This window comes from Phyllosticta citribraziliensis, assembly GCF_038025025.1.
Source record: "Phyllosticta citribraziliensis strain CPC 17464 chromosome Unknown J3D65scaffold_13, whole genome shotgun sequence".
NCBI classification, from domain to species: Eukaryota; Fungi; Ascomycota; class Dothideomycetes; order Botryosphaeriales; family Phyllostictaceae; genus Phyllosticta; species Phyllosticta citribraziliensis.
The window spans coordinates 804,974-819,802 of record NW_027117350.1 but is presented as its reverse complement, the minus strand read 5'-3'; the positions used below and the strand labels follow the sequence as shown (position 1 = coordinate 819,802).

General features: G+C 57.5%; 6 protein-coding genes across 6 annotated transcripts; 4 read left to right on the top strand and 2 right to left on the bottom strand.

Moving 5' to 3' along the window:
* Window positions 1-36: 36 nt before the first annotated feature.
* J3D65DRAFT_138617 (U1 small nuclear ribonucleoprotein 70 kDa) lies at window positions 37-1,740 on the top strand. Its single transcript, XM_066793965.1, has 4 exons — window positions 37-467; window positions 520-647; window positions 694-796; window positions 892-1,740. The coding sequence occupies exons 1-4, from the start codon at window positions 212-214 to the stop codon at window positions 1,521-1,523; spliced, it is 1,119 nt and encodes a 372-aa protein (XP_066650910.1). The 5' UTR covers window positions 37-211; the 3' UTR covers window positions 1,524-1,740.
* A 1,979-nt stretch (window positions 1,741-3,719) lies between these two features.
* J3D65DRAFT_561046 (Metalloenzyme, LuxS/M16 peptidase-like protein) lies at window positions 3,720-5,509 on the bottom strand (the record flags this gene model as incomplete). The annotated part of the gene is made up of 2 exons (XM_066797499.1): window positions 3,720-5,333; window positions 5,390-5,509. The coding sequence occupies 2 exons, from the start codon at window positions 5,507-5,509 to the stop codon at window positions 3,720-3,722; spliced, it is 1,734 nt and encodes a 577-aa protein (XP_066650909.1).
* Window positions 5,510-5,859: 350 nt separating this feature from the next.
* Window positions 5,860-8,499, bottom strand: J3D65DRAFT_138741 (FHA domain-containing protein). The gene is made up of 2 exons (XM_066793966.1): window positions 7,146-8,499; window positions 5,860-7,099 (listed from the first exon to the last, which is right to left on the bottom strand). Exons 1-2 carry the CDS (start codon window positions 8,114-8,116, stop codon window positions 6,211-6,213), a joined length of 1,860 nt encoding a protein of 619 aa, XP_066650908.1. The 5' UTR covers window positions 8,117-8,499; the 3' UTR covers window positions 5,860-6,210.
* A 93-nt stretch (window positions 8,500-8,592) lies between these two features.
* On the top strand, window positions 8,593-10,415 carry J3D65DRAFT_680921 (uncharacterized protein). The gene is made up of 7 exons (XM_066803722.1): window positions 8,593-8,989; window positions 9,054-9,212; window positions 9,289-9,444; window positions 9,506-9,619; window positions 9,671-9,841; window positions 9,906-10,060; window positions 10,155-10,415. The coding sequence occupies exons 1-7, from the start codon at window positions 8,846-8,848 to the stop codon at window positions 10,372-10,374; spliced, it is 1,119 nt and encodes a 372-aa protein (XP_066650907.1). The 5' UTR covers window positions 8,593-8,845; the 3' UTR covers window positions 10,375-10,415.
* A 1,654-nt stretch (window positions 10,416-12,069) lies between these two features.
* J3D65DRAFT_671762 (cell division protein Cdc14) lies at window positions 12,070-13,147 on the top strand (the record flags this gene model as incomplete). Its single annotated transcript, XM_066803420.1, has 4 exons — window positions 12,070-12,277; window positions 12,334-12,384; window positions 12,446-12,552; window positions 12,632-13,147. The coding sequence occupies 4 exons, from the start codon at window positions 12,070-12,072 to the stop codon at window positions 13,145-13,147; spliced, it is 882 nt and encodes a 293-aa protein (XP_066650906.1).
* Window positions 13,148-13,635: 488 nt separating this feature from the next.
* Window positions 13,636-14,367, top strand: J3D65DRAFT_138807 (uncharacterized protein). The gene has a single exon (XM_066793967.1). It carries the CDS (start codon window positions 13,800-13,802, stop codon window positions 14,256-14,258), a length of 459 nt encoding a protein of 152 aa, XP_066650905.1. The 5' UTR covers window positions 13,636-13,799; the 3' UTR covers window positions 14,259-14,367.
* The last annotated feature ends 462 nt before the right edge of the window (window positions 14,368-14,829 follow it).

Below are 14,829 nucleotides of genomic sequence, written 5' to 3'. Positions count from 1 at the left end.
CCGGCTGTGCTGAGCTCTCGTCTAGGTGCTTGGATTCCTTCCTTTCGCCGGAGCGCGCAGGGCAGCTTCCCACACAACAACGTCAACACCATCCCAACCATCTCCTCCGCTCGTCCCTCGCCGGCTCTCAAACCGCGGACGCACCTTCGCGGCCGCCCCGACGACGACCATTGCCTTTGATTCGAGACGGAGCACAGCATCTTGACCGACCATGACGGACAAGCTGCCCCCCAACCTGCTCGCGCTCTTTGCGCCGCGCCCTCCGCTCCGCTACCTGCCACCGTCCGATCATGCGCCTGAGCAACGCAAGACGGCAAACATTGATGGCGTGGGCCAATATCTGCAGGCGCTCAAGGAATACGACGACCATTACGTTCCAACCGAGAGCTGGCTCCAGCGCAAAGATCGCCTCAAGCAAGAGAAGAAGGAGAAGGTGGCCAAGACACTGACTGATGGCGTTGCCAACTGTGTGTCTTCCTTATGGCCCTCTGGATTCGAGACGTAGACTAACCTTTACAGTCAAACCTGTAGATGATCCAAACGTCAAGGGCGACCCTTTTAGGACGCTGTTTGTGGCGCGCCTTTCGTACGACGTCGAGCCCAAGGATCTGGAAAGGGAGTTTGGACGCTTTGGCCCCATTGAGAGGGTACGCACAATGCACCTCCTCCATATCGTGTTCTGACGCGTCGCAGATTCGCCTCGTCCAAGACACGACCGCCCCCGAGGACGCGCCCAAGAAGAAGAAGAACCGCGGATACGCCTTCATCGTGTATGAGCGTGAGAAGGACATGAAGGGTAAAGCATCCTCAATCATCCCCCCGTTTTTCCCCAGCTTCCCAAGGTAAAGGTCTTTTGTATCACTAACCCAGTTGCTTTACCAAACCTTACAGCCGCCTACAAGGAAACCGACGGAATTCGCATCAAAGACCGCAAGGTATTGGTAGACGTTGAGCGTGGCCGCACCGTGTCCGGCTGGCGCCCGCGCCGCCTTGGAGGAGGTCTCGGAGGACGTGGATACACCAAGGCCGTGCCGGCAAGGCCTTCTGGTCCAGGCTTCGGCCCGCCAGCTGGACCGGGTGGCTTCAGCAGAGGTGGATTTGGCGGCGGCATGCGTGGTGGTCGTGGCGGCTACCGGGGAGGATTCGACCGAGGCGGATTCCGTGGTGGCTATGGCGGCCGCTCTGGAGGAGGAGAGCGTGGTGGATACCAGTCCAACGGCTGGGGCGGAGGCGCTCCCGAAGGCGCACCTGCTGGTCCTCGCGGAAGGTCGGGTGGATTTGGCTCTGGTGGGTATGGAGGCCGCGACGGAGGACACGGCGGCGGCAGTCGGTTTGAAGACAGAGACCGCGGCGCTAGCGGCAGCAACCGCGAGCCGGTGGGCTCGAGACGCGAACACGGCGGATACCGTGACCGTGATCGCGATGGTGGGTATGGCAGGGACAGCAGAGACGACTATCCTCGCAAGCGCGGCTACGAAGGAGGCGACAGCTACGGCGACTCGAGGAGCAAACGCCGCTACTAAAGGAAGAGCCACCGCATTCAACCAACCACCAACCAACCAAACCAAACCGAAACAAGCCCAAACAAGAGCCTACCTATACTTAAAATCAAGGGGGGGCTGTCGATCAAGTAGGGCGGCCTCCCGTCCTCGTCCTCTCCGTCTCTCCACGGGCCAGCCACACACCGGGGATGGTGGAGTGAGGTCCTTTCCTGTCTTGTGGGCACGGGTTTGTTGCAAAAAAAGGTTACCTAATTTTCCTCCGTCGTCGTCGCCCTCTTTTTCTTTTTCTTTCTTCGCTTAAGTATCAAAACGGCCCTCCCCTTCGTCAACAAGGGTAAGCTAGCTTCTCTACCTTTTTTCTACGTGTGTGCCGATATCCCCATCTTCACGCACCACCGACGATGCGCGTATGAGCTGGAGGCAAGCAGCAGCCTCGACGATGCAAACAATCATGCATGCTGCCGCCTGTGGTTGAATCCGTCAACGACCTGAGTACCTACCACCCTGGCATGCTCTCTCTGGTGACTCGAATGGATGGATACATGGACGGACTGGAACGAACGTCGTCTTGTTGGATTGGTCTGGTAAGCGTGCCGCGCCGCGGTGGCGGCGTATTCGTGTGCTCTTGTACCTCTTCTTCTTTCTCGGCTAAAATGACGTTTGTTTATGCATTGACTGCGGCGGCGGCGGCGGCGGTGGGAGTTGAGCGGCTGTTGTAGCAGTAGTAGTAGACAGCGGTTAGGCAGCGATTAGGTATGTAGTAGTGGCATTGTATCATAGGCTAGGTAGGGCAGGGTAGGGTAGGTTTGGGTACGGGAGGGTGAAAATGGGATGTGTGTTTGGCTTGCTGATGTGGTATGCCATGCGCCGCATGATGTTGTTGCATCGATTACCTGTTCTTGGCTCTTGTCTATCACCTGTGTTGATACCTATGATTCAGACGGGCAGCGACAGCTATGTACCTACATACCATAGCCTAAGGCAAGGCAAGGACAAGGGAATATGGGTGGGAATGGGATGTAAGTATAGCGATGGATGAGACTTGCTGGCTCTCAGATGCAAAGTAATATGCCAATACAGGCCGACGTGGGCGGTAGGGTAAGAGAGGTGTTGTGGGTAAAGTGCAGTAGAGTGTTCTTTCTTTCCAGTAGTCCATTCATTTCCTCTCCTTTACAATTGTAGACTTGATGCATAGAGTATATCAATCTCGTAGCGGCGGCTCTTTCCGTTCTGTGTCACTTTCTCCTTCCATGACTAGTTTTATTGGTTGTTGGTATACACTTCCCTTACGTAACGCGAGCTAAACATGGGCTACGTAGATAGTCATAGGAGGGTGGATATAGTAAGATAGGCAATTGAAGGTGAAGTTGTAGGTGGGTAGGTAGGTAAGCCGAGAAACAGCGTATAGATATAGTAATCAATTAATCAATAGGGCGTAGAAGCGTAGCCTCCACGCCCTCCCCCTCCATTCCTTTTCTTCCTCTCCTCTTTCTTATTCTCTCACATATGCTTGCACTGAGCCGTCGCTTCTCTCCAAATCAATGAGGGAGTTGAAAAGCAAGACAAGAAGCGAATGAGCTCAGGTCAAGCGAGTGAGCCTCAAACACACAGACGCAGAGCTTCGTACACTGGCCTGGCCATCTGACGAGCGACTTGGCTAGTGATGTCCAGTTCACTCCAGTCAAATCGAATCATATCTAGACATCTGTAGCAAAGCGAGATAGCCTTGCCGCGTGAACAACGAGAGATGAAATCAAGAAATATCTGTCACTGGAGCACGAGAGTAGAGTTATGCTGAAAGGAAGCAGTCATATGGTGAAGCAGAAGTGGAATATTGAAAGCTTTTGAGCTTTTCGGCTTTTACTTGTTTTATTTTGTTTTGTTTGGTTGAAGGCGGAGAGGGTGGTGTCGAGTGAGTGGGCGAGTCTATATAGGAAAGGAGCTGAAGGGGAGTGGTGCAGGATAGGAGAGAGAGGGTTTGCGCTTCGGTCTCCCTAAGGAAGGGCCTGGATGTTGACGACGACTTCGCCGAAGTCTTCTCTTTTTTCAAGTCCTGCTGTTTTGTGATTGAATGGTGCATGTGCCTGCATCTGTTCCTCTGCCTGCCTCTGTCATACCATCCTATAGTACAGCAACACTAACACCACGCCAGACAGACAGAGGGAGAACAGACAGCAGACCAGCTCGCGCCACCAGAAATCAAGTCTTCCAGCAAGTCTACCGCCTCCCCAGCTTCCACCGCGCAATCCTCTCCTGAATCTCGCCCCACTCCAAATTCTTGCGGCCCTCGGCCGTCTCGCCATCCAGCAGGCCCTCCTGCAGCACGACAGTAGGCGCGCCACTCCCCTTGCCCGGATTGCTCACGGCACCACCAAAGACGAGCTTCGCGACGCGGCGGACCTCGGCGACGTCGACGGCGTCGATGCGGTCGCACATTTCGCGCGCGCCGACCTTGCGGCCGTGCATCTGCACCTGGCGGCCCAGGTCCTCCAGCTCGACCATGCGGCTCTCGAGGTTCATGAGCAGCGAGCTCTTGAGCTGGTTCTTGGCGCGCTGCACCTCCGAGCTCTTGACGGCCGCGTAGCCCGAAGTCGCGCTCAGCGTCGCCAGCTCGCGGCACATGACGTCGAGCATGCTGGTTGCGGAGCGCGGGTCGCATGCTGCGCTGATGCCGAAGAGCCCGCTGTCGCCGTACGCGTGGTTGAAGGCCACGCACGACTCGACCCAGCCGTATTGGTTTAGGACGTTGGTGTAGAGCCGGCTGTACATGCCTTTGCCTGGGCCGCCGGCGGAGAAGGAGCCGCCGCCGCCGAGCAGCGTTTGCAGCGTCGCCAGCGCGTAGACGTCTGGCGAAGAGATGCCAGGCGTCTCAAAGGCGATGTTGATGTGCGTGAGGCGGGGGAGAGCGAGGTTTGGCGGTGGTTCGAGGAGCGGGAGGGACACGAAGCCGCCGGTGTATTGCGCGGGACGAGTGAGGTCGGAGGATGTGGGCAAGGAAATAGTGTCGGGGGAGGTTGCGGGTGAAGAGCGCGCCGAGGCGGCTGTGGTGAGGTTCTTGAGAAAAGGAATCTTGTTGAGGAGCTTTGAGGGTTCTTGTGGCGCACTGTATGGTACATTCGAGGTGGCAGCTTCGGGTTGCGCTGCGGCATCAGCGTTTAATGTTGCCTCTGAGCCGGTCTGTGAGAGTATGGGTTCGCCCTTCATGTCGCCAAAGTACTGCTCGGTAAGCTTGACGGCCTCTTGGTGGTTGACTCCAGCGTATGCCACAACCATCCTCTCTGGCCGGTAGAATGCCCTGCGATACGCTTGCACCGTTGCGCCATTTATCTCACCCAGGCGGTCCTGCGGGCACAAGAGTGGATTCCCCAGCGTGTTGTCCTTGTACGCGGCCATGTGGACCAGCTCCGGCAGAATGAGCTCTGGTTTGCTCCAAATCTCACTAATCTCGTAGGCCGCCGTCTCCAGCTGCTGTTCCACCTCCTCGTCGGTAATGAGGGGGTCGCGAATCGTGTCCGCAAAGAGGCTCACGCAATCCTCCACTCTGCTGTTGAATGTGGCCGACTGGTACATGAGCGACTCCCTGCTCGACGCACAGGAAATGTTGCCTCCCAGCGACTCGAGAGTCTCCAGCATTTGGTCCGACGACCTGTTCTTGGTCGATTTGAACGCCAGCCGGTCGATTATGTGGGACACGCCGCGCAGTTCGGGAGTCTCGTACCGCGAACCGGCGTCGACGTAGACACCAATGCCGGAAAAGTGACCGGGAAGCGCTTCGGTGGCGACGCGGATGCCATTCGGGAGTGTGGTTATTTGGTCTAGCTCAGCGGGGTCCTACAGCGCGTCAACAAGGTGCTGGTGGAATCTGTCATGGCAAGCTCTAGACCAACCTTCTCCTCCGCTTTGACCGAGGCGAAGCGCTGGGCGGCGCATGTTTTTGACGCTGTCCGTGGGGTCGCGAACCGTGTGAGTGCCCGCGATTGGAGTCTTGACGGGGCTGAGCGGAGCATGGTAGATTCTGTGGTGGATTGTGGTGTGAAGGTCGGCCGTGGACCTGCATGGCGATTTCTCGACGCTCGGTCCCATCCGGATGACGTTATGTAAGCCCGAGCCCTGGTACACGCTCGGCAAGGGCCCAGGGCGCGCAAAACTTGCCCTTTGGAACACCAGGGTTTGGTATGGGTAGCTCTGGGGTTTCATATGACAAAGGTCAAGTACGAAGTTTGCAACAACTGCGTGTACTTAGCAGGCAGCCGTTATTTCGCGTCGGCTACAGCCTCAAACACCAACTACTCTCAAATTACCAAACCTGCGGAGAACATGAGCTCATAGATTTTCTATCTCGTGCAAGCCTAATGATTGCACGCAAGTAGTACAGCCACACCGGATGGCCTGCGTTGGGCCAGCGCGTGGGGCGTTGCCTTGCTCCGCTAGGAAAACAAGAAAAAAGAAAAGATATTGCGCCAGCGTCACCGAGATATCGAAGTTGGCCACTACGGTCCACATGCTAGGGGAGAACAGGCTAGTAGCGAGAAAAGGAAAGATGAAAAGAGACCGGGTAAAGGCGAACAGCGGAAGGAGAGTTGTGGTCATATGCTGTCCTCCGCCGCCACGACAACGCTGCCGCCCGTGATATCAGCCGTAAACGCCATGCTCGCCTATTTCCAAAAAATCTGCAGATGGAGGTATCGATCGTGTGTGCCTGTTTTTTTCAATTGCCAACGCCTGCGTTTTCATCGGCGCCGCGTTCGAGAACCTCTGCCGCCTCGTCCATGCTGGATCTTCGGTTGGAATTCCTGGTTCCACTTCCGTCGAGCACAAACGGTCCAGCGTCATTCCTTGGAGTCATGGGGCAGTCCAAACCTGTCGAGGCGGCTGGAGTTGGCGTAAGTGCATATTGCGTCCTCGGATTCGGTGTGTTGAGGATCGTGCTTGACCCGAAAGGCGTAGCCCCGGAAGCGCCGTTGCCTGGCGTTGCGATGGGGATCGGCCCCGACGTGGCAGAAGATGAGCCAGCAGTGTCGTCCTGAGAATCTTCGTCCGGAGGAGTCTGAACGCCTCCATCTGATGCTTGATCTGGATCAGATGATGGCCCTGATTCCTCACCAGCAAGACCGACTCTTTCAAGCGCTAGCGAAATATCATCGTCTTCAGAGGTAGAGACTGGCACAGCCCCACTCATAGCGGCTTCTACCACATGATTTTGAGTGACGCCACTTGGACGAGGCGTTGCAGTCCCCTCAACCTCCTCTTCGATTCCCAGTCCATTCGTGGTTGTAATCCTTGTCTTTGCCAACACCTCGTCCAGGCTTTCGTCCAATTCGTCATCGAAATCCTCGGGCTCGCTGACGTCCGCATCCAAGTCATTCACCATCCGGCAATTGGGACACATGAACTGGGGGTAGCTAGGGCCGTTGATGACTCTCGAGATGCACTTGTAATGCCAAACATGCGAGCACGGAGCGACGAAGAGAGCCTGGCAAGGGCGAATCGACATGAGACAGATGCTGCAATCGGTGCTGTGCACGCTAGCGGTGTCCGAGTCCTTGACTTTTCCTGTGCCCTGGGCTAACCTCCTGAGGGTTTTGTGGGTGGATTTGCTAATTTTGTCAGCATTGTCTCACACGACAAAATCAATGCACTTACTTGAAGTTGTTCAGGGACTTTTGCCAGTTGCGGTTGCACTCGATCCTGATCTTGACGCAGCGAAAAATCATCTCCTCACCCCCTCTAAAATCAATACCAAGCTGAACCACGTCCCCATCCCCGACCTTGAACGGTTTGCTCTCGACGCCAGGCTGAGACAACCTGATGTGGTTCAGAAACGTGCCAGAGCTCGACTTGACGTCCTTGATCCACCATTGTCCGTCCTTGCACCAAAACTCGCAGTGGCGCCTCGAAACGACTTTGGACTTGAAGCCCACGGGGGCGGCCGAAGGAATGTTGGCGGGCACGTCAGTCGGTATGGAGTCCTTCTCCGAGTACCTACCGACCCGGATGACGCTGTCTTCATTGAGCAAGGTCCTCGAGATGACAGGAAACTGGAGACTCGGCCGAGTAGCGCGGGGATCGTCATGGGGTATGAAACGAATCGAAGGCAGCTGCTTTGTCGGAGTAGCAGCGTCTCCCACAGCACCATTGCTGGCTGCACCCAGGGCGGGTGCGGCGGATTCTGCTCGATTGCGAGTCATTGATGCGGGCCGCGGGGAAGTGGCAGAGGTGGTCGAGGGTTCGGCAGAAGAAGCGACGCGCGATAAACCACTTCGACCGACGACTGTAGGGACCCAACCAGCGGAAGCGCCGTGATTGTTGTTGCTTCGTGACGAGGCCAGGTCAAGCTGGGGCGAGGGGTCGCTCGAAGTCGCGGCGTGATTTCTTGCGTTGCGAGCCGAGTTGGGGCTGGACTGCGACCTGGATCTGTGAAGGGATGGGCGGCGGATAGAGGCGGCGGGCCCGCTCGAAGAGCGATCGCTCGAATGGGAATGGAGGTGGTTGTGTGTGTAGCTCCGCAGATAGCTCAGCCCACGAAGCCTGCCAGAGCGAGAGGGAGAGGTGGGCTGGGCGGAGGAAGTCGTGGTGGACAGCGTGGGTGCCGAGGGCGCAGGCGTTGTGAACATGATCTGCCGGACAAGGCTGAGTGAGGGGCGTGAGGAGTGAGGGTGCTCGAGGAGAGTCGAGGCCTCTTTTCTCTGGCGGAAATGTCGTCGCTCGCTCGCTCAGTTCAGCGCTTGTCGGCGGTGGAGGCGAAGGCGACAGCGCCTTGGTTGCGGCGGTGCCAGGATGGGCCCAAGTGACACGGACAACAGGGATCTGTGGCCGGGACAAAACGCCTAGCGACACAGGACGACAAGAAGACGTAGAGGGTCAAAGTCGAGTCGCGGCGGGTCGAGCCCAGGGGAGGGCGCCAGGAGCAGCGAGGGGGAGTGAGGGCTCCGGCTGACCTGACGATGGTCGCGAGCAGGAGCGGCCCGGCGGAGCAGAATGGGAAGCGGTAGCGATGTTGGTGGTGTTCGGCTGGTGGTGGTAGTGGTGGTGGTGGAAACCGGTGGTTAGGTTGCGGTGCAAGGAGGAGCGTTTGCGGCGAACAGACGCACGTCACGTCTTGGGCACCACCCCCGACCTGGACGGGATTGCAAGACGGCCACAAGCAGAGAGGAGAACTGGCAAAGAGGTGGCGCTGTCGAAGTCATCTCTCTGTCAAGTTTTGACAATCGACCGGCCGACCGGCGCGGCGTCAACATCACGTGGGGTCCCTCGCCCGGCTCCCTCACCTGCACCTCACCTGCAGCACCTCACCCACTGCATCAAGCCAGCGCGGCGGCCTTCGTTGCGACTGACACATTATCATGATGGACCATGACGCCGCCGACAAGGTCCACGCTCTCAGCAACCTCGAGCTGGCGGCGCTGCTCTGCCTGGTCGCCGAGCAGCACTGCATCGTCGAGGCCGACCCGTCGCAGCTCGACGCCGTGGCTCGCGAGCTGCAGGTGGTGAGTTTTGGTTTACGCAGCATCCGCACCAGGCGCCAGAGAGGACGCTTATGCCTGCGCGCAGTTGACGGCCGGCGTCTTTGGCCTGTCCAGCGTCGTCCTGGACTGCTCCGACAAAACCACCGTCGACCATTTCGGCAACGACCTGCTCGTCCCTGACAACAACACCGCCCACGACGAATCCTACTTTTCTCCCCACGTGCCCCCTCGCCCGCATCCTCGCGTAAGCTTACCTCCCGGCTCCCCCATAACGTTCAGCCTTGGCCGAACCCTTTGTCTCACTGCTCCTCCATTGTCAGGACGACGCTGGCCCCGTGAGCCCGGCCTACCGTCCGAACAGTCGGGCCCTCTTGAGCCCCAAGTCGCCGCTCGAGGCCAACAAGTCCATTGCCAACGTTGTCATTGCCAAAAACTTGAACCAATCACGCAGCCAGGTCCACATCCAGGCGCTAGAGGTACATGCTTTAGACTGCTCCGATTACACCTCCAACACGAAGCTCTAACTTCTGCCTGTAGCTAATTAGGAACAAACGCATCTACACCCGCAATGCCGTCCATGCCGCCCCAAAGCGCTTCGTCTTCATTGTTCTGTTAGCACCTGACTCGACTGACGAATTGGACGTCCACTTGGTACTGAGCCACGCACTGCGCTTTGCAGCTCCTGAAACTAACTGTGCTCAGCGAGACCAAATCTTCATTTCCCATTACCACCAGCCAGAAGATGGCCTGCCAAACCTAGACGAATTTGGCTCCGTCGATAATGGCGACGACTTTGATGCCGCATCTCTCTCATCAGTCGTGCGTCCATCGACGTCTAGAGTGGGCCGCAAAACACCAACCTTTGGCCAAGACGTGAGCTAGCAACAAACAGAGACGAATCACATGATGCGTAGCATGCTGATCTGTCTGGGTGCAGGAAATCTCGTCCCTGACGAAGCGTATCCCGCATATTCGCCTCAGCTCCGAGGTGCGGGCATACCTGCAAAACATAGTCGTCTTCATGCGTCTGCACCGGGCCGTCGCTGGCGGCGTGTCACCGCAGGCGACGCGCCACTTTGACCTGCTTGTCCGGTATGTACAAAGGCGGGCGAATCGAAACATGGCCGTCAAACGACCAATCAAGCCAGTCTTGACGGTGATGGCACCCCTGGCTAACACGCAGTAGCGCCCTGGCCCCGCTACATGGACTCGATTTCGTCACGCCGTCGCTTGTGGCGCTGGCGGCGCGCAAAATCTACCCGCACCGCATCATCTTGACGACGCCCGAAAATGAGCGCAGCTTGCAGTGGGGGAGCGACATTGAAGCCGTGCGGCAGGTGCTAGAAGGCGTCGTTGTCGAAGACGTCATTGACGACGTGCTATCGCAGGTCGAGGTGCCGTTATAGCCGAAAGAGCGGTTACGTGGGAGACTAAAGAGAAGAATCAGGTAAGAGTATCTCCTCTCTACAAATGAAGATGCGAGAGATTTCGGTGGCTATGCGCCACCAGTGAGTGTGAAAATGGGGTTGACAGAGTCAGAAATAGTCAGCAAAGCTGCTGCTGTTTTTAGACGGACGAGTCCGCAAACCAGGGCAGTGGGTGAAGGATCGCAAGGCCCTGGCTATCTGCGGGCGGCGGGGATCCAATCCATGGCGGATGACGACGGTTGTGGACGTAGATCGTCAAACTGGTCGGCAGCTGTGGGGGCCGGCCGGGCCATGTTCCTCTTCCCCTCTTCCACGACAATCCCCACCTCTTTGCGGCAGGCATAATGGTCTTGAAAAAGGTACACTTGTGGTGGCTACCATTGTCTCGGCCCAAGGCAGTCCAATGGCATGGGCGGCTCCCGCGGCCACGTCGAATCGGCACGCGAAGCCTGTTTCTGATGGTCGATTTGGCACCAGTGATTGGCGCGTCTGGCGCCGACTTGTTGATGGACCTGCGCCGCGGCTCGGCTAGAGGAGGAATGAAATGAAGACGAGGCATCACGCGACTTGGGCCATCCATGATTGCAGCAGGCGGTGGGTCAGGAGAAAATCAAGGCAGCGACAGAGAGGTTGAATGGTTGGATGATGGCTGTGATTGGGTTCGTTGGGGCGATGAGAGAGGCTGAAAGTGCGAGGCGAGGCTGTCGACCTTCTGGGATGTGCCCTGCTGGCTGAGGCATCGACAGGCGCTATGATTCGTCCGGGCAGCGGCTGGGTTTGGGTTTGCAGCCGAACATGTGGATTCTGATGACGGCAGCGGTGCGTGAATGCAAGAGGCGCCATGTTGCGAGGGTTGAGAGGCGTGAATGCACTGCCGCAAGGATTTACGGGTGGTGATGGTGATGTTGATGATGATGGACCAGCCTGCACGCAAGGCAGCAGACGCGGTGCGGGCCGGCCAGCCAGAGGACGAGGATTGCAAAGGAACGCCAGACTAGGGCAACCGGCACGTATGTAGATTGCTGTAGAATAGAGGAGTCGACACGTGGGTGGGTTGGTGAAGAGGGCGTCGATCTCGACAATCGCAGCGCAGAGGGCGGGAGGTGGCTCGTTGTTGGGCTGGCGGCTGCCATGGCGGGCTGTGATTGGGGCCGCGCGGGAAACACATCACGACCGTCAGTCGAGACTCCGCCGACACGCAGCGCGACCTTCAGGAGAAGACGGAGCGCGAAGTCGAAAGAATGGACATGAGGATGGAGAATGAGAGAAGAGTCGGTCATGGTGTTGTCGTCGAGGCTACTCTCTCGCAGTACTTCTAGCCGCTGCCGTGTCCCCCTGCCAACAATAGAACACCCGTCAGCCACCCACCATCCATCATCGCCGTCCACTGCCTGCATGTGCCCGGGCAGCCGTACACGGAACGCTAGAGGCAGACAACCCAGTCATTCCCCCAGTGCAGCTGAAGACTGCAGCAGTTCCCACCTCCACAGCCCAAAACCTGCAAGGGTGCCAGCCCAGGAACCAGGCTTCTGCGCGCCTGTACCTCAGGTCTCACAAAGCCCTCCTCCCAGCCAACCCTTTAAACACAAGCCATTATTTACCTACCGTTGGCGCCTCGAGTTGCAACTTGCTTCTGCTGCCTCGACGACTCCCGACTCGGTCCCTCCCCCCATCATGGAGGCGCTTCTCGACCTCTCCTTCGACAACATCACCTCCAACGACGTCGCCAAGATCCGCAAAGGCTTGCGCCAAATCGAGGGCCTCCTCGCCCAGATCTGTCTGTCCAGGGCCGAACACGTCCGCCAAAAGCCCCTCAAGGCCCTGCATCATGATCCCGCCTTTCGAGAGTTTTTCCGCCTGCAGGAAGGCTTCGAGTGGAACGGTACGTCGTATACACAGTGCCAACCACCAAAACGCCTCCAGCTAACGCCCCGCCAGTTGCCACAAGGCTGACTGCCTGTTTGGAGCACCTTCTCGGCATGAGGTCGAGTAAGTCCCATCGAAGCTCGCAACCCCATGGACCCCCTGACTAACCGCGAACCCACCCCAGACAGCCAAAACAACATCCTGGTCGTGGCGGCCCTGGATCTGCTGCAGGGCATCCTGCTTCTCCACCCGCCGTCGCGCTCCATATTCAAGCAAGAAATCTACATGACTGTACGTTGATCGCCCCGGCAAGCCGCCACCCGAGACATTGCGGCAACAATGGAACTGACAAGCCATCCGTGTGACACAGTTGCTCCTCGACCTCCTCGACTACCAAGAATGCCACAAGGTGCAGTCGCGCACCCTCTTGGTCCTCGTCACGGCGCTCCTCTCGCATCCGGCCAACACGCGCACCTTTGAAAAGGCCGGCGGCCTGCAAAACATCACCTCGCTGTTCAAGGCGCGCGGCACTCCCAACGCCCTCAAGCTCAAGATCATGGAGTTTCTGTACTTTTATCTCATGCCTGAGGCGCCAGTCGGCGACGTCAGAAGCAGCAGTGGCAGTAGCAGCAATTCTTCTTCGACCACTGCCAACGCAAACGCCAAGGGCCCCCGCAAAACAACGAGTGCTGAGCACCGCCGACGGACTAGCAATGACGCGCAGCCTCTGCCCGGCGCGACGCGCAGCACCGAGGAAAAGCAGAGGTTGCTCGGCCAATACCTGAGCAACGTGCAAGACCTGGTCCAGGACCTGCAGGAAAACGCGCCCTTCATATGCGCGGGCGGCGGAGGTGGCAGCAGCGACAGCGTCGCCGCCGCTGCGTAGATGACGTCTTCTCCTTGTTCTTGAGACAGCATTGTCTTGCCCTGGTTCGAGTTCAGACATCACATTCGGTCTGCCCGCAGGCAGGCAGACAGACGAGCGGCCAGCCCGCTCTTGACGACAGCAGCAGCGCCGCGTCGCATCCCGTGGATCCGTCGCCTGCTCGATTACCGCGATGGCAGCGCCATTGTGGCCACCGATTGGGGCGTCTTCTCTTTCCTTGCATTGCTCTGCGCCACAGTGTGCAGTCGCAGCACTTTCGGGCGTCATTTTCGGCATCATTTTTACCATCAGCATTATCAGCATCATCAGCATCATCACTAGCATACCCAGCAGCAGTGCAGTGCAGCCAGCTCTGCACCTCCGCCTCGTGGTGGCCGTCTGCTTGCGCGGTCAAGCTCAACGACGCACCAAAACGGCGACGCTGCTGGCTCGGCTCTTTTCATAGACTGTCTGTCTTGTTTTCCTCCCGTCTTTCGTACGCGCATCATCATCATCATCATCCCTTCCTCCCCTTCGTCCTTTTTCCACGCGAGCGAGCGAGCATGCATTCTCCGGTCATTGTTTCCCGGCCTTTTCCTTGATTTCCTTGTCTGTTTTCGGCATCACGGAGCGAGCGAGCGAAGCATCATGGCATACACGGACGGACGGACGAATGGGTCAGGTGTTCATGGGGCGGCGGCGCTTGGTTGGGTTGAGATTTTGTTTTTGGTTTTGTTTTTCCTTTTCGGGGGGTTCGTTCGTGGCGGCATTGGTGGTCTGTCCCTGGCTGGAAGGCACTGGACGGCACCGGACGAGATGCGGAAGGGACGCGGAAGGGACGCGAATGGTGGTCGGGTCAGACTTGGGTCGTGGTTCTTCTTTGCGCTTATTCTTTGCCGGGCGGGAGGGGGAAGGGAGAGAAAGGGACGGAATAGGAGAGAGCGAGAGAGAGAAGATGTGCGTCGACGGCAGGCAGAGTGAGCAGAGTCAATGTATGGGCGGCGCGACTGGCATGCGAGATTGTCGACCGAGAGTGCTTCGCTTATGCGCGTGTGCGTGCTTGTCTATTTATGCGTCGGTGTTGGCCTTGTCGTCGTTATTGTTTGGTGCCCGCCTCTTTTTGAGTGAGTGAGTGAGTGAGCTGTGGAGGGAAGTGGAGGCGAGGATGGGAAGGTACATGTAGGATACCTGTGGGGTGCTTTGGTGGACGAGTGGTCGAGTACTCTCGTCTTTGGAGAAGGTCGCGTGGCTATGTACATGTAGGTACGTACATGTAGGGGTGTAGTAGCAGTACCACATCATCGAAGCATGTCCTACTCCTTCACATAATCAATGTCACAACCACACAATCAGATTGCAAACACCAACTCGAAAAGTTCCCTTAAAACAATCATCATTTTCAAAGATTCTACATAAAAAAGAACGTCACGCATAGATATATGTATATAAATGTAGCCCCCCACACCCCATCCGCCAGCCCCTCTCTCCTTTTCAAGAGGCGCATAGCCGGCAGAACGAGGTGGGATGCAGGGGGGTCCGCCACAGCACGTTTTGAAGGTGCGTGACGAAGGGTCGTTGCTCTTGCTTCTCTGTCCACACTCGCTCATCCTGGAACATGTAGATGGCGGGCTCTAGCATTTTCGAAGCGGGTGTTTTCCTTTTTCCTCCTCTTGCTCTTTTTCCTACTGCTGTAGTAGGCATCA

What these genes read in the sequence shown, in the direction of transcription:
- J3D65DRAFT_138741 (XM_066793966.1), bottom strand. Translation starts at nt 8,116, where the DNA reads ATGTTCACAACGCCTGCGCCCTCGGCACCCACGCTGTCCACCACGACT. An exon ending in AAGTCCCTGAACAACTTCAA is followed by an intron (nt 7,100 to 7,145) that starts GTAAGTGCATTG and finishes TGACAAAATTAG; the next exon opens with CAAATCCACCCACAAAACCC.
- J3D65DRAFT_138807 (XM_066793967.1), top strand. Translation starts at nt 13,800, where the DNA reads ATGGGTCAGGTGTTCATGGGGCGGCGGCGCTTGGTTGGGTTGAGATTT.
- J3D65DRAFT_138617 (XM_066793965.1), top strand. Translation starts at nt 212, where the DNA reads ATGACGGACAAGCTGCCCCCCAACCTGCTCGCGCTCTTTGCGCCGCGC. An exon ending in GACTGATGGCGTTGCCAACT is followed by an intron (nt 468 to 519) that starts GTGTGTCTTCCT and finishes TAACCTTTACAG; the next exon opens with TCAAACCTGTAGATGATCCA. An exon ending in GCTTTGGCCCCATTGAGAGG is followed by an intron (nt 648 to 693) that starts GTACGCACAATG and finishes GACGCGTCGCAG; the next exon opens with ATTCGCCTCGTCCAAGACAC.
- J3D65DRAFT_680921 (XM_066803722.1), top strand. Translation starts at nt 8,846, where the DNA reads ATGATGGACCATGACGCCGCCGACAAGGTCCACGCTCTCAGCAACCTC. An exon ending in ACGAATTGGACGTCCACTTG is followed by an intron (nt 9,620 to 9,670) that starts GTACTGAGCCAC and finishes AACTGTGCTCAG; the next exon opens with CGAGACCAAATCTTCATTTC. An exon ending in CACCAACCTTTGGCCAAGAC is followed by an intron (nt 9,842 to 9,905) that starts GTGAGCTAGCAA and finishes GTCTGGGTGCAG; the next exon opens with GAAATCTCGTCCCTGACGAA.